The sequence below is a fragment of the Rhinatrema bivittatum genome, chromosome 3, assembly GCF_901001135.1.
Source record: "Rhinatrema bivittatum chromosome 3, aRhiBiv1.1, whole genome shotgun sequence".
NCBI lineage: Eukaryota > Metazoa > Chordata > Amphibia > Gymnophiona > Rhinatrematidae > Rhinatrema > Rhinatrema bivittatum.
This window is the reverse complement of record NC_042617.1, coordinates 326,638,363-326,662,927: the sequence shown is the minus strand read 5'-3', so window position 1 is coordinate 326,662,927 and position 24,565 is coordinate 326,638,363. Positions and strand designations below refer to the sequence as shown.

The window sequence follows — 24,565 nt, the reverse complement described above, 5'->3', positions numbered from 1 at the left end:
GTAGTAGCACCCTGGGCCATGGTCTCCTCCTCTACAACCTGGAGCCCAACTAGCACTTTGAACCACATCACAATAAGATGTCCTGCTAAAGGTAGCAGGACAGAAGGAAGATGCAGCCCCAAAGAATGCCAGTCTGCTCTTTCTACCAGCATGGTTCAGCAGCAGTGAGTGACGTATGGACTGGCATAAGGGCTAGAAGGGGGATCCGGAGGGATGAGAAGAGGGGCTGTGGGGGGAGGGCAGGTGACAGAAGTTGGCTGGGGGCAAGAGAGATACATGGGAGGTAGTGAGATAGGGAATATAAAGAATACCTTTGGACCTTGGAAAGGTATACTCCATGGAATATACAATCTATTTTTTTTAATATGTATTTATTTTAACGTTTTTATATACTGGTATTCGTGGGATCATATCCGTTTACAAATAACTTGCAACAAAAGTACATTGAACAGGGAGAGTACAACTTGGAAGGGAGAAGAGGAGCTTAGAAACGAACATTGCAACTATTATTTACAAGTAGTGGTGGCAGATGTTTTGCTGGTATGGGGGTGGGGGCAGGGGGGAAAAGTGTATGTCTACCTGATTCATCAATTTTCATTTTTGCTCCTTAGTATAGAGAAATTCTATGAGATGAATGTATAAAGCAATTTTGTGGACAGCTGGGGGAAACCCAGTTACCAAAGATTGGAAAAGGCGGCACAGAAGTTGAATTCTAAAGACAAGGGTCAGTCATATCTAAGGTTTTAGTATAAGCACTGGGCCCCCTGTAATCCAAATATGTGGGTTTTTATTTTACATTGATTACATAATGTAATTAAAAGTCAATCAAACCTCGAAAGTTTCAAACAGGAAAAAAAGGTCAAAGGAGAAACTTAACTTGCAATTGCCCTTTTCCCAAGCTGGCCAAGTTGTTAGCACTTTCCTGCCTGCTCTGGGGGACAATCAGTTCAGAACATCCAAAGAAACAGCTACAAATACATCATCATCTGGATGTCAAACAACTGTCATTCCTCCAAAGCATTCTTAAAAAAAACAAAAAAAACCCCACACATTTAGTCTCCTGCAATTAAAGGCTGGCCAACTCAGAAAGAACTCTCACAGGTACCACCTAGAGAAATTCTGCAAGATGAATATACGCTCTGTATTCCATACATCTGAAGTTATCAGACCAGTAACTCTGGAACGGCAACTAGGCTGTCCAAGCAGGAAGCATCTTAAAGCCCCACTGCAACCATGCAAGTTTTTAATTCAGCAGAACCACCTCTACAATCCTCCAAATCTTTCTGGCTTTTGTTTCCTGTGTTGTGTCTTACCACGCTCTCTCAAAGATACGCATGCTCAATAGATACCTAAGGGCCTTCATTTTCAGTATTTTATTTTATTTTTCCGGGGAATTTCAGTAGCAATCAGTGAAAAGATTACTTTTCCACTGATTTTTAGTCTTTTTTTTCACACTGATTTTTGTTAGAAGAGCACAAGAAGTGCCCTGCTGGGTCAGACCAAGGTTCAAACTCAACATTCTGTCTCCAACAGTGCGAGTCCTGGTCACAAGTAATCATCAGATCCCCAACAGTTGATCTGCTTCTTCTATCGCACTCCCAGGGGTTAAGCGCTGGCTTTCCCATGTCTACCTGGATAACTGGTTATGGATTTTCCTTCAGAAACTTGACCAACCCTCTTTTGATCCCCGCTATATTAGGTGCTTTGACCATGTCCTCCAGCAACAGATTCCATAGCTTGACTGCGCACTGAATAAAAAAAATACTTCCTACAATTTGTTTTAAATCTGCCAGTTGCTAGTATCATGGAGTGTCTCCTAGTCCTAGTGTTGCCTGAAAGGGTAAATATAATTGTTCCCTATTTACCTCACTTATAATTTTATAAACTTCATTCATATCCCTTCGCAGTCTCTTTTCCAAACTAAAGATCACCTAGTCTTAGAACTCCCCCTCATAGACACCTCCACTCCAAATTCAGCCCTTCATTCATGGCATAATATAACAGAAGCTACAGCAAACAAACTCTGTCCTTTGACCACTAAAAAACTCAAACACAACCATCCTAAGAGACAACCCTGGTTCAATGAAGAACTTCAAAACCTAAAACTCTCCCTCAGACGGAATGAAAGCAAATGGCGCAAAACTCCTTCAGCGTCCACCCTCTCGGCCTACAAACTGGCCCTCCACCACTACAAAAACTCCATGTTAAAAACTAAAAGAGACTTCTATGCTCACAAGATCCACCACATGATTTTTGACGCTAAAGCCCTGTTTGCCTACATCTCCAACTTAACTCAAATCCAAGTACCGGACATACCGCTTAACAAAGCCCAAGAAAAAGCAGAGGAGCTAGCTCTCTTTTTCAACAACAAAATCACTAACCTTCTAACAAAGATGACACCTAATACCTCTTCACAGTACCTATCTACATCCTAACAAAAACATCTCTCTCAACTCGTTCGAACCCATCACAACCTCAGAGATCCTAAGAGTACTGAAAAAAATGAAACCCTCATCTCACCCTTTAGACCACATCCCCTCCAAACTACTACTTCTTATTCCAGACACCATCTCCAAAGCCTTGGCGGACATCATCAACTGCTCCCTATACCAAGGAATCTACCCTGACGACCTTAAAATGGCTTCCATCAAACCGCTCCTGAAAAAACCAAATTTAGATCCAGACGACCCCACCAACTTTCGCCCAATCTCCAACCTCCCTTTCATTGCCAAGGTCATGGAAAAACTAGTTAACACCCAATTATCAGACTACCTTGAAGATCACAAAATTCTCTTCCCCTCACAATATGGCTTCAGGAAATCTTTAAGCACCAAATCACTTCTTATTTCCTTGACAGATTACCTCATCCTGGGCCTTGACAAAGGCCAGGCCTATCTATTGATCCTCTTGGACCTCTCGGCCGCCTTTGATACTGTTAACCATACTATCCTCCTACACCAACTACTGAACATCAGCATAACAGGCACCGCACTGGCCTGGTTCAATACATTCTTGAAAAACAGAGGCTTCAAGGTCAAAATACACAACAAAGAATCCAAACGCTACCCCTCATCTCTAGGAGTCCCCCAGGGCTCATCCCTCTCACCCACCCTCTTTAACATCTACCTTCTCCCTCTCTGCCAGTTATTAACCAACCTGAAACTAAAATTTTATCTGTATGCCGACGACGTCCAGATCGTGATACCCTTCAAAGAATCCATCAAAAAAACCCTAGATCTATGGGAATCATGCCTTCAAGAAATCAACTCCCTCCTCTCCAGCCTCAATTTAATCCTAAACTCGTCAAAAACGGAACTCCTTCTCATATCCACTGAGAACAGCTTCCCACTCACAAATCCTTCAACAAACCTTCAAACAGCCCAAGTGAGAGATCTGGGAGCGATCATCGACAATCGGCTAAACCTAAAAGCTTTCATAAACCAAACCACAAAGGACTGCTTTCATAAACTGCATGTCCTAAAAAGAATAAAACCACTGTTCCACAACCATGACTATAGGACAATCCTACAGGCAATAATCTTCTCCAAGTTAGACTATTGCAACTCCCTATTATTAGGTATCCCTTCATCACATACTAAACCTCTTCAGATGGTTCAAAATACGGCAGCCAGAATTCTGACAAATTCACGGAGAAGAGATCACATCTCCCCCATCCTCAAAGACTTACACTGGCTGCCGATTCATTACAGAATACTATACAAGTCCATAACCACAATATACAAATCTATCCAACAAATCGCTCCGCTCAACCTAGAAATCCCTTTCAAAAAACATACATCCTCCAGACCTATAAGAGAGCACTATAAAGATTCTCTTCAGGTACCTCATTCTAAAACCTCCCTTCACATAACTTTTAGAGACAGGGCATTCTCCACTGCAGGACCTCCCCTGTGGAACTCCATCCCAACGGAGCTAAGGCAGGAACCTTGCCTCCCAACTTTCAGGAAAAGACTCAAAACGTGGCTATTCAAAAAAGCCTTCCCAGACTTGGATTAAACTTATCAACCACCTCGCCTACAACTAACTCCCAACACCTACAACCAACAACAAAGCGCTACCAGCATGCAGAAAACCATCACTTAGGACCACTACCGTCTTATAAAAAACTGCAATTACTCCAAATGAACAATTCATTGTAAAACACATAATTCTTGTAAGGTACCCCGGTCAATGTAACTCGGTTATATACCCTATGTTAAAGTTCCTTTAAAGTTCCTTTCATTTTTCCTCTTGCTCCCAGTTGCACTTATCCCTGTTTTATTGTAACTGTAACTATTTTATGTTTAACACTTATTATTTATTTCATTCATTGTTCCTTTTATCACTCCACTGTTCATTGTAAACCGGCATGATGTGAAATCCTCACGAATGCCGGTATAGAAAAAACTAAAATAAATAAATAAATAAATAAAGAGTCCTAAATCTTTATAAACTTTCTGCATAAGGGAGCTTTTCCATCTTTGTCATCCTTCTGTGTACCTTCTCTATACTCGCTGTCATTTTTGAGATGGAGCGACCAGAACTATATACAATACCCAAGCAGGCTGATGCAATAAAGTGCACATAAAAAACGTGCATGCAAACTGGGCACCCATTTTTACTGCATGCACATTCATCTCTCGGTGCAAGAGGCAAATGAGCCGCACCGTGCTAAAAAAAGACGTACTAGGAATAAATTGTGCATCCCTAATGCGTCCATGGCATCAGGTGCCCAGGAGACGTGGCTGGGCGCAGGTTAGGAAAATGGACGCTCGTAAATTGATTGTCCGTTTTCCTAATCTGAGCGCTGTCAAGATTTTTTGGTTTTATTTTTCATGTTACTGCTTTCTCTAGTTCCTCCTATTTAGTATCGCAACGATATTAAGTCATAGAAACCACAGAAAAGCAGAAATGTTTTTTACAACAGGGGTACCAGCTAATAGCCTCATCAATAGGGCATTTACATGTGATGAGCACTATCAGCTATGCACTAGTTTGCACACGCACTCTTATTGCATCAGGGGTAAGGACACACGAACAAAATGCACATCCAATCGCGAGTTAACCTGAGTGCACGATATTGCATCGGACTGAAGATGGGGTTGCACCATGGAATTATAGAAAGACATTATGATATTCTCAGTTTTATTCTCTATTCCTTTCCAAATAATTGCAAAGTAGTGTCCACAGAGACTCCAAGGGTGGTGACTCCTGACACAGCATCGCGTACCTGTAGTTAGGATGATTTTTCCTTATGTGCATTACTTTGCACTTGCCCACATTAAATTACATCTGAAATTTAGAAGCCCAGTCTCGTACTCTCACAAGATCCTTCTACAGTGCTACACAATTTGCTGCTGTTTTAACCCCCCGAAACAATTTTGTCTCATCTGCAAATTTGGTCATCTCACACATTCTTTTCTTCAGATTTATGAATATGCTAAATAGCACAGGTCTTAACAAAGGCACTCTACTAACGGCTTTTCTCCATTAAGACAACTGACCATTTAATTTTCCACTTTGTCTCTGGTCTTTTATCCAGTTACCAAGAGGCCACGGCTTCTGACTGCATTACCTCCCAATTTCCTGAGGAGTCTCATGTGGGACTTTTATCAAATGCCTTCTGAAAATTCAAAAACTATATCAACAGGCTCATCTTTGTCCACATATTTATTTACACTCAAAACAAATCTAGTAACTTGCTGGATATGAACACATACCCAACATGCCTGTTTCTATGAATCACTTAAAAACTTAAGTTTACTAAATAAATGATCCTAGACATAACCAGCAGGTATAATTATATTTACACAAAGGGAACAGTATGCCAGAGAAGTTGGTGGTGGTTGTGGCAAAAACAGGAAAAGTTCAAGAAAGCACAGGATAAAGCACTATCATTTGTTTCATGCTTTTCCAATAGAGTTCAAAGTGTGGTACACAGAACTAATGTTGCACTACATCATCTTTGAAAATACAGTAGCTTGGTGAGAGTAACATTTATCAGATGAAAAAGCATGGGATCTAATCACAGATCAGTATCTATTTACAACTACAGGTACTAGGTGAGTCATTATACAATAGAAAGTAATTTATACACAAATATTATATACATGTATATATACTGTATATAGCAATGAGGCACGCTATCACTGGAAACAACCCAGAAGCATACAAAAAGTGGCAATCCAGAACTACAGATGGCACTGGGCAGGACCAAAGGTTGCAGGAAAGTGAAAGAAGAAATCACAGAAGCCTTTTAGGTACTGTAGTCCCAGAAGGGTGGGCAAAGGTTCAGCCCTGAGATGATGTAACGACTGTGTATAGATGTGTCTAATTAACATTACAATTCCCAGGAAAAAAGATAAAAGCCAAGGTTCCTATACATACCTTGGTAATCAGAAATCTTATTGTTACTCTAGTCTAAGACTTGTATGAATCTTATTAACAATTATGGAGTAACTTTCCCAGTGCAGGTTTTTAAAACCAGGATCCTGGTTATAATAAAATGGTTAACTTGTACTATTGTCTTTCAGACTAAAGCATATTTGTTCATAATGCCCAATCTTCTACATGCTAGTCAAATTTCTAACCCCTTTTACACAGGCACCCCACCCCTCCTCAAGTGAGAGTGGGGGTTGTGCAAGGCTGCATTTGGGATTTATATGCAAACAACCCCATAAGTCTACCTTGTTTCATTACTCTTATGTCTCTCACTCAGGGAGGGTTACAGCACGTCTGTAAAAGGGGACAGAGATTAGACTAGCATGCAGAAGACTGAGCATCATGAACAATAGAGAAATTACTTACCTGATAATTTCGTTTTCCTCAGTGTAGACAGATGGACTCAGGACCAATGGGTATAGGGTACTCCTGATAGCAGATGGGAGACTGAGTCAGATTTCAAGCTGACGTCAGCCTACATATACCCATGCAGGAAGCTTAGGTCTTCAGTATTCTCCTCGAAAATTGTGGATATATGTGTGTTTCAATAACTTGGTTAACTTGATTAACTAGGACTGGTTAAACTGATTTCCAAATTGGAGACCGCCAGTGCACTCAACCGAGAAACGCAGACACCCGGTATGTATGGGTGTCTTGAACTAGGGGTAATACCTGGCTTACCCGTGCTTGTCTTGTTCTCGGGGATTCTCACCCGAGGTTTCCGGATTTCGGGGCAGCCATGGGCGGGATGCTGAGTCCATCTGTCTACACTAAGGAAAACAAAATTATCAGGTAAGTAATTTCTCCGTTTCCTAGTGTGTAGCCAGATGGACTCAGGACCAATAGGATGTACAAAAGCTACTCCCGAACCAGATGGGAGGCTGCCCGTGGCCCACTTAGTGCTGCCCTTGCAAACATTGGGTCCTCCCGGGCCCGACATCCAGGCGGTAGAACCTGGAGAAGGTATGTATGGAGGACCATCTCGGCAGGCGACAGCATTTTGGTTTCTGCCCAGGACACTGCCTGGGCCCTTGTAGAATGGGCCTTGACTTGTAGAGGTGGAGGTTTCCCTGCCTCTACATAGGCCGCCTTGATGACTTCTTTGATCCAGTAGGCTATGGATGCTCGCGAGGCCGCTTCCCCTTGTTTCTTCCCGCTGAGAAGGATGAATAGGTGGTCCATCTTTCGTATGGATTCCGATCTTTCCAGGTATCGGACTAGGAGTCTGCCGACGTTTAGATGGCGAAGTTGGCGTGAGTCTTCTGAGTTCTTATGTTCGTCTGGAGATGGTAGTGATATGGTTTGGTTTAGATGAAATTGAGAAAACCACCTTCAGTAGAAACGAGGGGACCGTGCATAGTTGTATGGATCCCGGTGTGAACCTGAGGAACAGTTCTCAACAGGATAGGGCTTGAAGCTCGGAGATGCGACGAGCTGAACATATTGCTACTAGGAATGCAGTCTTCAATGTCAGTAGCCGTAGTGACAGTGATTACAGAATGATCTTCCACTGAGGATAGACATGAAAAGACATTTTCCTTCCCCAGCTATTACGCCTACAGGGTAATGAACACACAGATCATGCCATCCCAAGGGGAAGCTATGGGCAACAACAATTTGATGCTTCCTGTATCCTGATACTTCTCCAGCCCTGTCAAAGCAGCGGCAAAAGCTTCCCTTCCAAGTTCAGATACAGCAAGCTTGCTTACACAAGCGTTACACACAAACAGTTTAAACCTAGAATGAGATGGAACTACTAGGAAATGTTATGAGTAATTATTCAAATAAAATGGTATCTATTCAGTACTGCAGAGGGTTTCCCAAGCACACAGAGCACACAGCAACATTTAACCTGCAGAAATTATGCAACTTACTTGTAACAGTTTCTGATTACAATAAGCATCTTTCCCGTCAACCCCCTGTATCCTTGAGAACAGCCACAATTACAAGACTTGCATAGTGCATCACACAAGGGTACCCAGTTGTATAATACTATATTTCTGATGTCATTTGTGCTGCTGCCAGAGGTGGAGATGAATTATAGACAAGCAGCTCGACGACCCTAAAGAACAATGGCACTGTAATACAGCTAGTAATTTCATGCTGGATGAGCATCACAACCTGTCAAGTACTTTTCAAGTTTGTACGACATGGTAGGTAGTTTTAAGGTTGAATTTCCCTAACTCAACAATACTTGCAACACTGCGTGGAGAAATGATGCAGCCTGATCAATGTTGTGATCTGGTTTGACCTAAGTCAAACTTGTCCTATTACGCAGTTCAAATCCCATTTTGATTCACTGCCGACTCTCAAATTTGTGCTCCTGTACTGGAACAATCCCTCTGGTAGAGATTTAAAACAAATTTACACAAGTACTTTTTCAGTCAACACAATTAAGCTGCAGAATGTGTTGCCAGAGGATGTGGTCAAGGTCAATACATATAGCTGGTTATAAAAAAAATTTGGACAAGTCTCCAGGAGGCAGGTCAATTAATTCTTAGCTATGTAGACCTGGGGATCACCATCTCAACTTCTGGGAATAAGCAACAAGTATGGGATTACACCATTAAGATTTGCCAGGTACTTCCAAGTGATCCGGACTGGCCACAATCGTAGAAACGACGCTGGGCTTGATGGACCATTGGTTTCCCACACGTCCGGTTTGGCACGTCTTATGTTCTTAAAGCAAGTGTCAAAAGAACTCCCAGCAGCCATCTTGGAAAACAACTGTTTTAGCATTCCAAAAGGCCTATCTTTGCTTACACTTCAGATTTTGGGCATGTATGCACTACACTGAACCATATTTAAAGCAAAATGAACCACCTGTTATACAATATTTTACATCACATTATTGGAAAGCTAACAGATAGATGATGGCAGAAAAAGACCATACGGCCCATCCAGTCTGCCCATCTGTCCAATTAATTTAGCATTATAAATCTCATCAATTCTTTAGAGATCCCCAGTATGTATCTCATGCTTTCTTTAATTCAGATACTATTTTTGTCTCTACCGCATCCATTGGGAGGCCGTTCCATGCATTCACCACCCTCTGTAAAGAAATATTTCCTAAGATTACTCCACAGTCCACCTCCTTTCACCCTCATCCCATGATACCTCATTTTAGAGGGGGTCAACTCCTGAGCATGGAAACTTGGGAGGTATTTAAATGTCTCTATCATATCTCGCCTTTCCTCCAGGGTGTACATGTTTAGATCATTAAGTCTATCCCCATATGCTTTAGAACAGAAATCACCAACTTTTTAGCAGTAATCCTCTGAAACAACTCCATCCTATTTATATCCTTTTGAAGGAGCGGGCTCCCGAACTGAAAACAGTATTCCAAGTGAGATCTCACCAGGGACCTAGACAGGGGCTATATCATCTCCCTTTTTCTGCTGACCATTCTTCTCTCTAACACACGTTCAGGTGTCACATGTCCAGAGAATTTGCTGTATGAATAGGGACTTTTGTTTTCAGTTATCTTATTTTTCTTGGGAATTTCTCAGCATTTTTCATAGCAAACAAAAATACAAGGATATTTTTTGCACTGGTTTTCACCCATTTTTGTTCACTATAACAAATACTGAGAAATTCTCAGGAAAAATAAAACACTGAAAACAAAAGGTCCATAGCTATGAAAGATTGGCAGCCCATATATCCTGGGTACTGAGCTGCTGGGGTTTTTTCCCTATGGAGCTTCAACTCCCTGAAATAAACTGTCCATTTTCTATGGAAAGGCCCTGTCTATTGAGCAGGGATTCTCTTTTTGTGTGTTTGTCGTGTATTGCTATAGAAATGTTAAGTAGTAATAGTAAATCTTAGGACGTGCAATACAAAATCTTGGTTTTATTCATGCAGGACACTACAGGTAATTATACCTTTTAAAGGACTAACAAAAAAGATGCTATAGTGGATAGGCTTGCATAACAAACACTAACATAGATGCTAGAAGACAATGATCAATTGGCATGGCCAGTCTGCCAGCTACTCCTATCCACATCACCACAATATATCCCAGCTGACAGCCATAAGATATCAGTCCTTATCTAGGTCACTTTTTGTTTGCCTCCTCATTAGTTCTCTACCATCCTGAGTAGATCATCACATAAGATCCCATATACAATCTAGCACCCATCCCAAACTGTATTACCACCAAGCTCTGCAATAATCCAAACATCTGCCAAAACTAGTAAGCCTTTTGCCTGAACACCTGGCCTCCCAGGACTCCACGGCCTTGCTTTAGAGTACATGACCAACAGCAACCTGGAGTTACTATTACTACACTACTTAACATTTCTATAGTGCTACTCGACGGGCGCAGCACTGTTCTGTTGGTACCAACCTGGCTACCTTATGGCCTGCAGTATCGTTAGAAACTTTCTTTCTCTACCCTTTGTTTTGCTCTTATCGTCTCTCCCCTTTCCTCTACTCTCCACCATTAGTACAGAAAATAAAATAAAACAGTAAGCTCGGTACAGTTTGATATCCCTTCAAACGTAATACCTTGCCTTCACCAATTATCAATTAAGTAATCATACTTATTTTTAACATAATCAATAGAAACAGTTACCTTATGACAACTGGAAATAAACAGAGGCGTGGCAAGCAATAGGGAGATTCTAAAGAAACATATCATTTAACACACTTAACAGTTTACAGTACTGCACTATATCGAATTATTCTAATTCACTAGACAGTGGGGAAGAGGTGGCCATTCTTCTCTGTTCAATAACATTTTTTAAATGATCAGGTAAGAAGAATATGAAATTATCTTGCTGTTTCTTTATTAAACATTTACAGGGAAATTGCAGGATAAACGAATATCCCATAGATATAACTTCCTGATGGAAGACCAAAAACCCTTTTCTCCTAAGCTGCGTAGAAAATGATAGATCTGGAAAACTTTTAACTATATTATCATGAAAAGAGATAGAGTATTTGGAAAAATATCTTTTCATTACCTTATTCAGGTCAAGAAAATTTACAAAGGAAACCAGTAATATACCCCGATCTATTATTTGATTATTGGAACTTTCTAAAAAATTTGTAAGATTCCCCTGGAAAGGCAACTCTAATGTATTTAAATTTCTTTTAGGTAAGAAGGAACAGAAACTTGTAGTGGGTAATTCATCTTCAGAGAAGCACAAAACAACAACCCACCACCTCAAATCACTACCAAATCCACCATCCAATTCAGGAAACCTTGCTCTCTAGACATACTCAGTGAAAAGATGTCCGAAGCTTTAAATCAACTTGACCTCACAGACGCAACAACTGCTACCACCTCTTGGATCAATATTAACAATAAAATTGCAGATAAAATCTGCCCAACTACAACCAAAACCATACAACCTACATTAGACAATAGAAAACCTTGGTTTACAGCCGAACTTAAATCCCTCAAACAATCTCTTAGAAAAAAAAGAACAAAGCTGGAGAAAAAACTCATCCACTTCGACACAAACCATCTACAAATCCCACCTCAACACCTACAGGAATACTATCCTTAGAACAAAGAAAGAATTCTACGCAAAAAAAATACACAACTTCACTTTCGACTCAAAGGCTCTTTTTTCTTACGTCTCCTCTTTAACCAAACCATCTCCTCCCACTATCCCAGACCACCAAGCGCTCAACAAAGCTAACGAACTAGCCAACTACTTCAAGACAAAAATCACTAACCTTACCCATTCAATTACATCCAATAGCCCCACCTTAACACACCATCTAACAACAGTACCGCAACAAAACACAAGCTTGGACTCATTCGAGCTCACTTCTTCACTGGAGATTGAAAATACACTCAAAAAACTAAAACCATCCTCACACCCATCAGACCCATTACCAACAAATCTCCTCATTGCCATACCAAACACCATCTCAAAACCAATAGCAGAAATTATCAACACATCCCTGTCTCAAGGCTTAGTTCCTAACCAGTTAAAATTGGCAATCCTCAAACCGTTACTAAAGAAACCAAATGCTTCTCCATCAGACCCAGCTAACTTCCGACCTATTGCAAACTTACCACTCATCGCCAAACTGATGGAAAAAATTGTCAACAAGCAACTGTCAGAATATCTGGAAGATCATAACATTCTATCCCCAGCTCAATATGGCTTCCGAAAACGACTAAACACCGAATCTCTCTTATTATCGCTCACTGATACCATCCTCGTGAACCTGGAGAAAAAACAATCTTACCTGCTGGTTCTACTTGATCTTTCTGCGGCGTTTGATACGGTAAAACATACTACACTTATAGACCAACTAGCTAATATAGGGATCAAAGGCACAGCTCTCAAATGGTTTCACTCCTTCCTAAGCAACAGATTCTACAAAGTAAGGATAAACAACAAAGAATCGCATCCAATCCTTACAGAGCAAGGAGTCCCGCAAGGATCATCACTTTCTCCCACCCTATTCAATATCTACCTCCTCCCTCTCTGCCACCTACTCTCAAACCTCAAGCTTACCCATTACCTCTATGCAGACGACATTCAAATCCTTCTCCCGATTACAGAATCCCTTCAAAAAACCATCACTTACTGGAAAGAATGCCTACAGCCCATTAAGGAATTACTCTCAAGCCTCAACCTAGTATTGAATGCCAATAAAACCGAAATGCTCATTGTCTCTCAGGATCCCCTCACAATCTCTTCAAGCCTCTCTCTACCAAACGCTAATAACATGTTCTCACCAGACGTCAGAGACCTTGGAGCATGGCTTGACAATCATCTTAACCTAAAAAAGTTCGTAAACAATACCACGAAGGACTGCTTTTACAAACTGCAAGTCCTCAAAAAACTTAAACCCCTCCTTTACTTCTCCGACTTCAGGCTGGTACTTCAATCCATTATATTATCTAAGCTCGACTATTGCAACTCCCTGCTACTAGGTCTACCCAACAACACGATCAAACCATTACAGATGGTACAGAATTCTGCTGCCAGAATTCTAACAAGCACTAACAAAAAAGATCACATCACCCCAATCCTTAGTAACCTACATTGGCTTCCCATTAAACAAAGGATACTCTATAAGGTACTCACAATCATCCACAAAGCGACAAACAAAATAGCTCCCATCACGTTAAGCTTTCAACTCCAACCGCACACATCTTCTAGACCAATCAGAAGCGCTTACAAAGGAACACTGCATGCCCAACAAGTAAAATCATCTCTGAGCAAAAGAGCGCTATCCTTAGCAGGCCCCCACCAGTGGAACATGCTCCCCCCAAATCTAAGACTTGAACCCAATCATCAAGAGTTCAAAAAAAGACTAAAGACTCTTCTTTTCCAACAAGCCTTCCCAGACTCACAATCCTACCAAGACGGAAAGTCTTCCCAAATAAGAAGTATCCCCTAATTATGGTCACAATACCAAGTCCTACCTTCAGGTCTCTGCAACTGGACAACAATCTTTGAGTTCTAAAAATTAATCTTATTATTTATATTTTCCTCTGCAACTGGACTACAATTTCTAAGTTCAAAAATTCATTTTATCTTATTATTTATATCTGGCATGGTTAATATGTCACTATATCCAAGTTAAATAGTTAATTATACAGATTATATTACATAATTTTATTAATTACAATGTTAAACTATACTATATTATTTATTATCATTATGTTAAATTGTCATCCAGTTATATTGTTCCATATGTGCCACTGTTCTATGTAAAGCCCCTTATCTCTGTTGGGCAGTTTATCGTTATATGTAAACCGGAGTGATTTGTAGTCTCTATAAGAACCGGAGTGATTTGTAGTCTCTATAAGAACCTCTATAAGAACCGGATTTGTAGTCTCTGTAAGTCTCTATAAGAACCTCTATAAGAACCGGATTTGTAGTCTCTATAAGAACCGGAGTGATTTGTAGTCTCTATAAGAACCTCGGTATATAAAAATTAAAAATAAAAAAAAATCAAAATAAATAAATAAATAAAACTTCCCTTAAAAATTTTTGTAACGTTTCCATCGGGACCTCCCTAACTACCCGAGGGAAGTTGAGTAGGCGAAGATTTAAAAGTTTTGAGTTGTTTTCAAAGGTCTCTATACGCCTAGATAATGATTCTCTAACTTTTACTACTGCTGCATGAAATTCTAAATTCTTTTTACTAGTATCCTCTAGGTTTTTAATTCTTTCTTCAGATTTTTTTAACCACATTTTGAATAGCTAATAGATCCTCCCGATCTTCTGTCGAACCCACATCTAGTCCCTCCACAGCTGGGACTCCTTCACCAAGACATACCGAGGATGACTTGGTCCCAAAGGAACTTAGCTGCACCGGTGTGTTTCCAAGAGAGACCTCACTTGCCCTCTGCAACGGTAGTAGTCCTAGATTGGGACTCAGCGATGCCTCCTCTGTAGATCCAGATCATCCTCCCAAATGGTCTGAATCAGCAGTATCCTTGGTTGCTGGTCCTTGCCTCTACTCTCAAGTGAGGAGTGAGTTAATTCTGCAACTTCCCAGCTTTCCTAGTATTATTACAGAAGATGACAGTATATAAAGATCATGATGCCCATCTAGTTTGCCAAGTTTTACTACTGGTAAAACACCAGACCAAAGCTGACCTCTGGCATTCCCCTCACTTCTTCACCTCCAGGGATCCTCTGTGTTGCTCCCATGCTTTTGAATTCTGTCACAGTTTCTGTCTCTGCATCTTCCAATGTAATTTCATTCCATGCATCCATCACCCTTCCAGGGAAACAATGTTGCTCCTAAGGCTACCCACCGTGGAGCGTCATACCACAACCTTTTATTCTAGAGCATTCTTTCCTCTTATTGCAAGGAATAAGGCTCCAGGTTCAGTTCTACAGGCTGAAGCCAACTCATGCTAAGTTCAGTGAACCAGGATGAAATACTACCCAAATGCTGATGTTAGTGAATAACCCTGAAACTGCTGAGAACTATCTGTAGCTCCGGTGTGTGCAGACATTGCAAGGCCACATTCCTGTTTTCCCAAAACAATGGGAAACATCTCTTTATGAAGGCAAAACATAACCTGGGAAGGCTTGGATTTACCAATAGGCAAACTAAGCCTGTGCCTAGGGTGGCAACATTTGAAGGGGGGGGGGGGGGGTTGAGGAGGTAGCAGGCCAGCTGAAGATTTACTGCCTCCCAGCGGTGCTGAATATCACACAGCAGAGAACAGGAGGGAAGCAGGGAGGCTGGAAGGGACAGAACAAAGAAAAAAAGCTCTACTCCCTATTCCAGGCTCCACTGTCCCATACCCCACCACATCAGGTGAGTCTAAAAACCCACTCTGCTTCCTAATCCAGTCCCCTTTCCCCATCATTCAGAGACATGAGGGGAGGAGTGAGCACGGAACAGGTAGAGCAAAGAAGGCTGTGCCTTAGACCTTCTGCTCATTGCCCCTTGTGCAGGGGAGGGAGGGGGCAGCAAAATCCTAAATCCATTATTCATCCTGGGTGGAACGTTACAGTGAGAGTCCAGAGTATATGCAACATGACCCATGACTGACAAGAATGACATCTCCCATGACTGTCAGAGACACACTGCCAAAAATATATAAAACATGAAACAAGACAGAGGAAGCACCATTATTAGCATCATGAAACAAGCATGGGTGCAGACCAAACACTTGGCCTCCCCACCTATCTGATATACAAGCAGTAGTCTGGCCATCTGCCATTAAGTCCTAATGTACCGATTGCAAGAATAAGCAGCAGAGCCTTGCTTTCTGTCTATACAGCCCATCTCTAAAGATGCCCAGTGAATGCAAAGTATCTAAATTTCTTATATGCTATAATGTGATTACTGATGTAGTTTGTAGTCCTTATAATAAAATATTTATTTGGGCAACTTTCTGGTTTCCAAGACTTATTAGGTTTCGTTTGCATCGGTTGCAACAGTCAATTCCCCTTATAAAACTAGTAACATTCAGAAAGAAGGTTTGACTCTTGTGCAAGAGGAATCTGGAGAGCAGGGCTGCTTACTTGCTGCTGCCGCGTCCCTCTGAAGCTGGAACTGTGCAAGACCAGCGGGTCTTACAAGACTCTGGGCCCCCATACGGTTGTCAAAGGTGGCAACAGCAGGTAAGGAGCACTGCTTGCTGCCTTTTCCTGCCAAAAGCCATGGCACAGGGTACTGGGCTGGGGGGGGTCAAAGAGAGAGCAACACTTTCCTGCCAGTAGCAGTGACCACGACCGGTCCGTTTTCCCCCTCCAGGCAGCTAAACATTTCACAGCACTCCGACTGGGAACCTCTGCCCAAATGTATATATATTTCAGCCTTATCTCCAAGGTCTTATGGTACAGACTCTGCACCATTTTGGAAGCCTTGTTTTGGACCACTTCTTCTCAGTCTATATCCTTTTTGAGATACCTAGAATATTATGTACAATTCTGGAGACTGTGAGCTCTCACTGTCAACCTGTACAAAGTTAGCTATACCTCTCCCTAAGCACCCTAGCATTCCTCCACCACCTTATCACACTGTTTTGCTATCTTACACCAAGGTCTCTTTCAAGATCTCTCTTTTCTCCAGATGTTATCCGAAGAGGCGACATGTGAGGTCTCAAATGCTTAAACACATTATTTTTGTTGGTCTTTTAAAAGATATCACAGCCTAACAAACAGGCCGATACAGTACAGTGCGCTCCGATGGAGCGCACTGTTAGCTGCTCTTGGACGCACGTTTTCCCTTACCCCTTATTCAGTAAGGGGAGGAAAACGCGCGTCCAACCCGCGGCACCTAATAGCGCCCTCAACATGCAAATGCATGTTGATGGCCCTATTAGGCATGCACGCAGGATACAGAAAGTAAAATGTGCAGCCAAGCCGCACATTTTACTTTCAGAAATTAGCGCCGACCAATTTCTTCCGGCGCCGGGAAAGTGCACAGAAAAGCAGTAAAAACTGCTTTTCTGTGCGCCCTCCGACTTAATATCATAGCGATATTAAGTTGGAGGTCCCAAAAAGTAAAAAAAAATAAAAATAAAAATTTTGAATTCGGCCCGCGGCTGTCGGGCCAAAAACCGGATGCTCAATTTTGCCCGCGTCCGGTTTCCGAGCCCGTGGCTGTCAGCGGGCTCGAGAACAGACGCCGGCAAAATTGAGTGTCGGCTGTCAAACCCGCTGACAGCCGCCGCTCCTGTCAAAAAGGAGGCGCCAGGGACGCGCTTGTGTCCCTAGCACCTCCTTTTCCCCGTTTTTACCGCGTCACCTAATTTAAATACAGAATCGCGCGCACTGGCAAAGGGCTGATGCGCGTGCCGGGAGAGCGGGCGTTCGTCCGCTCTCCCGCGGACTTTACTGTATCGGCCCGAAAGTAACAAAGTGAATGATGGCAGATAAAGACCAAAAAGGTCCACCCAGTCTGCCCAGCAAGTTTAATTTTATGCTTATTTTTTAGGATAGAAGCAGCTGCCGCTCTGTGCAGGCCATCCCCAAGCCCTCCTTTAAGGCTAGCAGTAGCTGCCACCTCTGTGCAATGTTTATATGAAAATTCTATAAAATTAAATTGCTCCCCAAAAAATCAAATCTTAATGAATTAATTTTCCTTGTGGGGCAATAGTAAATACTTAACCATAAAACAAGCTGTGCATTATTTTAATTGCAGTCTATTTTATAATCACAATAAACCACTCATGCATGTGCAGCAAACAGCTATATTGCTCATCATCATAACTGGCTGGCCAACCATCCAGCCCTGGCTTATTACGTTACTCAGTGGCCACCCACAGAATCAAAACAAGCAATACCTCCTACTGCATGTAACTTAATTCTCTGCTAACATAGCACAAGATACAGCTATGCAAAAGCTCCCAACACATATAAAAAGCATGTCCACTTTTAACTGAAAATAACATAGTAACATAGATACACCGGCAGATAAAGACCAAATAGTCCATCCAGTCCAATAGTCTGCCTAGTAAGTTTCTTAAGGTAGTAACCGCCGTGCGCAGTCAGTGCCTTATGTTAGGGGTGGCAATATTAACAATCGAAACCAAGCAACTGTCAAACCTATATCAAAATTACTGCTATCAACATTGTTACATGGTGAGCATTCTTCTTGATAATTCATATAATGCTGCTTGAATATGTTTTGCTTTTGGACTTGGCCAAAGAAGCAGTACTTTGCTTTTCCCCTTTTGTCTGCATAACAGTAACCCAGACTTTAAAATTTGGGGTCAAGCATTAGCTGTTGTCTGAATCCAATTAGAACATAAAACAGAAGAACATAAGAAATTGCCATACAGGGTCAGATCATGGGTCCATCAAGCCCAGCATCCTGTTTCCAACAATGGCCAATCCAGGCTACAAGAACCTGGCAAGTACCCAAACACCAAGAAGATCCCATGCTACTGATGCCAGTAATAGCAGTGGCTACTCCCTATTAATACCAGGTTATGGACTTCTCCTCCAAGAACTGATCCAAACCTTTTTTAAACCCAGCTGCACTAACTGCATTAACCACCTCCTCTGGCAACAAATTCCAGAGCTTAACTGAGCATTGAGTGAAAAAGAATTTTCTCCAATTAGTTTTAAAATGTGCTACTTGCTAACATCATTGTGTGCCCCCTAGTCCTATTATCCAAAAGAGTAAATAGCCAATTCACATTTACCCGTTCTAGACCTCATGATTTTAAAGACCTCTATCATATCCCCCCCTCAGTTGTCTCTTTTCTCCAAGCTGAACAGTCCTAACCTCTTTAGCCTTTCCTCATAGGGGAGCTGTTACATCCCCTTTATCATTTTGGTCGTCCTTCTCTGTACCTTCGCCAGTGCAACCATATCTTTTTTGAAATGCAGTGACCAGAATTGTACAGTTCTCAAGGTGCAGTCTCACCATGGAGAGACAGAGGCATTATGACATTTTCCCTTTTATTCACCATTCATAGAAACATAGAAATGACGGCAAAAAAAGACCAATCAGCCCAGCAAGCTCCCACACTTATTTTCCCATACTTTTCTGTCTCATTAACCACCAAGTTCAGGGCCCTTGTTGGTAACTGTTTGATTCAAGGTACTTCCTACTAATTCCTAACACTGTTTGCTTTTTTGACTGCTGCAGCACACTAACCCGACGATTTCAAAGTATTATCTACTATGCCGCCTAGATCTTTTTCCTGGGTGGTAACTCCTGATATGGAACCTAACATTGTGTAACTACAACATGGGTTATTTTTCCTATATGCATCACCTTGCACTTGTCCACATTAAATTTCCTTTGACATTTGGATGCCCAATCTTCCAGTCTCTCAAGGTCCTCCTGAATTTATTTATTTAGTTCTTTTTTATGCCGACATTCATGATACAGATCATATCATATCAGTTTACATGGAACAAGGGGTTATAACATTAACATAGAAGAGGCAAAGTTACAATAAGACAGGGGCACAGAAACTAGGGAGATGAAGAAGCCAGAAGCAGAAGATAAACTTGTAACTATAACAAATAATATACAGGGTCAGGAATGGAATGCACTGATTAGGTGGCACTAGTATATGAACTGCGGAATAGCTGAGATGGGCCTGGGTTAGGGGAAGGCTTGTTGAAACAGCCAGGGCTTGAGTTTTTTCCTGAAAGTCAACAGGCAGGGTTCCTGTCTGAGATCTGGTGGGATAGCATTCCAGATGGCTGGTCCAGCGCGACCAGCTACTATGAATAATTTTGTATCATCTGCAAACTTGATTACCTCACTCATTGTATTCCTTTCCAGATCATTTATAAATATATTGAAAAGCGCCGGTCCAAGTACAGATCCCTGAGGCACTCCACTGTTTACCTTTTTCCACTAAGAAAATTGACCATTTAATCCTGTTCTATTTCCTGTCTTTTAACCAGTTTGTAATCCACGAAAGGACATCACTTCCTATCCCATAACGTTTTAGTTTTCTTAGAAGCCTCTCATGAGGGACATTGTCAAACGCCTTCTGAAAATCCAAATACACTACATCTACTGGTTCACCTTTATCCACATGTATATTAACCCCTTCAAAAAATGAAGATTTCCCCCTTTTTCTCACCACCAAAGCAGAGAGTGATGCTGCCATTGCCTCAAAATCATGTAAGCTAATTGGTTAAAGGTAGTAATCCCCATGTCTCCTGCTAGGGGTAGTAGGTTCCATGCAGATTACCCCTTGTACCCTTTTCTTAATTTCCAACTGTAGCCTTTAGGGAGCCAGTGTTTATCCCATGCCTTTTATAATTTGTTTACTGTTTTAGTCTTCACCACCTCTTCTGGAAGGGAATTCCAGACATCCACCACTCTCTCCTGACACTGGTTCTGAATCATCCCCCCTGGAGTTTCACATTATGACCCTCTCGCTCTACTGTTTGTTTTCCAACGGAAAAGGTTCAAGGAATACACATCATTATAAATAAGCAGCCGGTTTTCAGTCCCGAGTGCATTTATCCTGGCCATTTATGTGAGAAAGTCAAAATAACCCCAGTATTCCAGAGCACCAACTGAACTAGATAAAATCAAAGCTTATTTCTTTTCCTTCACCCTTTCAAATGACACACTACACTGCCTTCTATCCAGGTATGGTGAATGAATACCATGTCTATTACAAAAATAATTTGAATTTGTTGCCCTAAATATTTTTATGTCAGAAAAAGCATCTCTGTTGTACAACTTAACAGAAATATTCCTGAATAACTAATCTTCCTACAGAAGCCCAGAATTAGAGAGCAGAAAACTAAATATTATTCCTAAAGAAATGTCACACACACAACAGCACACAGATGAAGGTGGGTTTCTTACACAGTAACATAGTAAATGACTTCAGAAAAAGACCAAAATGGTCCATGCCGTCTGCCCAGAAAGTTAAGGGTAGGCACTGCTGCTCTGTGCAGGTTACCCCTATACTTTCTGTTAAGGATAGCTGGTGTTCTGTGCAAGTTAACTCCTTCTTTTTGCTAAAGTTTGTAACTACCACTGTGCAGGTTACCCCCATGCCTAGTGTTAAGGGTAGGCACTGCTGCCCTATGAGGATTACCCCCATGAGGAAATATTACAACTAAAGTTAATTCAAGTTCCCTGCTTTTTTTCATTTCTATCCTTTAGCCACTAGTGATCCCTCTGTTTATCCCATGCTCTTTTGAATCCCATTACCACTGTCTTCACCACGTCTTCCTAGAGGGCATCCACCACAGATTCCAAGACATTGTTCCTCAGTCTACCCCTTTGTGGTTTCATATCATGACCTCCAATTCTACAGCTTTCTTTTCATTAGAACAAATGTTAGATTCTAGTGCATCATTAATTCTTTTCAGGTATTTGAAGGTCTATCATATCTCCTCTGCCTCTTCTCTCCTCCAAGGTATATTTATTTAGGTCCTTAAGTCTCATAAGTCCTTTGGTACAGACTTCATACCAGTTTATTTGGCTGCCTCTGGATCACTTCCATCCTGTTTCTATTACCCCATACCTTACAAATCAAACTGAAAATATCACCAATAAGTACATGACATCAAAGAAAGGACTAAGAGAAGTATTGCAGACTGAAAAAGGCGAATGAAAAAGTAAAGACAAGAGGGGTAGGAGAGATGACCAGAAAATAGAACACCTTGAATACTGTGTACAATTCTGGTCGCCGCATCTCAAAAAAGATATAGTTGCGATGGAGAAGGTACAGAGAAGGGCAACCAAAATGATAAGGGGGATGGAACAGCTCCCCTATGAGGAAAGGCTGAAGAGGTTAGGGCTGTTCAGCTTGGAGAAGAGACGGCTGAGGGGGGATATGATAGGGGTCTTTAAGATCATGTGAGGTCTTGAACGAGTAGATGTGACTCGGTTATTTACACTTTCGAATAATAGAAGGACTAGGGGGCATTCCATGAAGTTAGCAAGTAACACATTTAAGACTAATCGGAGAAAATTATTTTTCACTCAACGCACAATAAAGCTCTGGAATTTGTTGCCAGAGAAGGTAGTTAGTGCAGTTAATGTAGCTGGGTTCAAAAAAGGTTTGGATAAGTTATTGGAGCAGAAGTCCATTAATGGCTATTAATGAATTATACTTAGGGAATAGCCCCTGCTATTAATTGCATCAGTAGCATGGGTTCTTCTTAGTGTTTTGGTAATTGCCAGGTTCTTGTGTTCTGGTTTTTGGCCTCTGTTGGAAACAGGATGCTGGGCTTGATGGACCCTTGGTCTGTCCCAGCATGGCAATTTCTTATGTTCTTATGAGTATTGAGAGAAGGGGGTGCTGAGCCAGAAGAGAGAAAGGAGGTGCACAAAGCCACAAAGAAGAGATGGAAACGGAGAGGCAGTGGCGGGGCAGACCAGGAAATAGAGCGAGTACAGCCCCAGGAGAGGAAGAAAAGGGCAGGGTACGTCAGGAGAGACGAAGGAGAAAGAGTAGAAGGTAAGGAGGACTAGGGAGCGCATGAAATAGGAAGGGGGAAGGAGGAGGGGTCGTGCATCGGAAAGGCACGAGGAGGGGGGGGGGAGGGCAAAAGGGGAAACGATAAGAACTTAAACTTGCAGAAGAGAAGCATAAGAAGAGTCAGGCCGGTGTGCCCCTTCCCGGAGAGAGAAGGCCGGGGTAGGGGACAGAAGCGGGGCCGGCGCCGCACTCACCAGCGTTCTGGTCCCGCGGCCAGAGGTAATAGGTGGCCGGGAAGACGATGAGACCCACGAAGGACGTGAGGAAATAAAAGAAGGTGTTGCCGCTGTCGTCGTACTGAAACTGCTGGCCGGCCATGGCGACGGCTCCCTAGCACCGCAGCAGCAGCAGCAGCCACCTAGACCCGGGGAGCCGACGGGCGGTCGCTGGGACTGACGCCGTGCGTCTGTGACGTCACCACGCCTCCGCCACGCCACGGCTCCCAGAGTGTGTGGCTTCACGACCAATTGGAGGGGGTGACGAACCCATACCCCCCGGTTTGTGCGGGTTGGGAAAGGCAACTTAGGGCGGCTAAGGGCCAGCAACCCTCTTTGGTGCTGGCCTTTTTCTTTTCTTGCAGGTAGTCCAGTCGGGAGTCACAGAATGATGACTCAGTGGTAGGAACCAATCAGAGGAGGCGGAAGCTGCACGGGGACGGAATAGATTCAGCTTCACATAACTTTATTGGCAGTGGTTCTTAGCCGGTGCTGATGATGCCTTTTTTTCTCTGTATGTTTTCGGCAGGAATGTTTTTGACTCCCAGGGCAGGTGGTTGAATGATAAATTAATTGGTATTAAACTTAAAGAAGACAATTCTTCTCTGGATTGGGAAGAATTTTCCAAAACCGGTTGCGCCGCTGACTTTGTTGTACACTGGTACCTTCATGCCTGTTATGTGCAAAGCAAGAAATTTGGGGATGATTCTAATTTATCTGTTCCAGCTCCCATTAAAAATGTAGCAAAGATTGCTTTTTATAAGCTTAGGTTGTTGAAACCCTTGAAATTTCTATTACCCATCAGTCGTTTTAGATCTATATTACAGGCAGTGGTACGTGTACATTTGGATTACTGTAACAGCCTATTTGTGGGGTTGCCAAAACCCCGATTCAGGTTTTACAATTGATACAGAACGCTTCTGCTATATTACTCACTGTCACTAAGCTCTGAGAACATATATCACACGTACAGAAGGAATTATACTGGTTGCCCATGCAGTGGAAGACCCAGTACAAAATCTTAGTTATAGCCCATAAACTCATTTGCTGTAATGACCAGTGTTCGTTGGCTGACAGGCTAAAGGTTTATATCCTAGCACGAACATTGAGATCATCCCAATCACTGATAACTATTCCAGCTATACATGCATATAAAATTCAACAGACTCAGAGCACTCTGTTTTAATGTGAGTTATTTGGTGTTTTATGAATGTACTGATTTGTTATCTGCATTGAATGATGATATTGGAAACAGCAGAATAAAAAGTTTAATATAAATAAATAATTCACAAAGCAATCCACACGCACAACTCCAACTGGTTAGACCTCCCTTTTACAACTCCTAAGTCCAATCGACCCACCAGAACAGCAAAATCTGGCACCCTACTTGTGCCCTCCTTGAAAACAGCCCATCTCTCCTCCACATGCGACCGTGCTCTCTCGATTGCAGGTCCCACTCACTGGAACACACTACCGCCTGACATACGCCTCGAACCATGTATGAATAACTTCAAAAAGAAATTGAAAACATGGTTGTTCAACC

At 42.0% G+C, this 24,565-nt stretch overlaps 1 protein-coding gene across 2 annotated transcripts in view; it reads right to left on the bottom strand.

Moving 5' to 3' along the window:
- SEC63 (SEC63 homolog, protein translocation regulator) overlaps positions 1-23,396 on the bottom strand; it is a 261,114-nt gene extending 237,718 nt beyond the window's left edge. Inside the window, exon 1 of one of the 2 annotated variants that reach the window (XM_029595314.1) lies at positions 23,002-23,396. In XM_029595314.1, the coding sequence (XP_029451174.1) occupies positions 23,002-23,125 (124 nt within the window). In that variant the 5' untranslated portion in view covers positions 23,126-23,396. The remainder of the gene's footprint in view (positions 1-23,001) is intronic. The other variant, XM_029595313.1, reaches the window with a different exon arrangement.
- Positions 23,397-24,565: the final 1,169 nt, after the last annotated feature.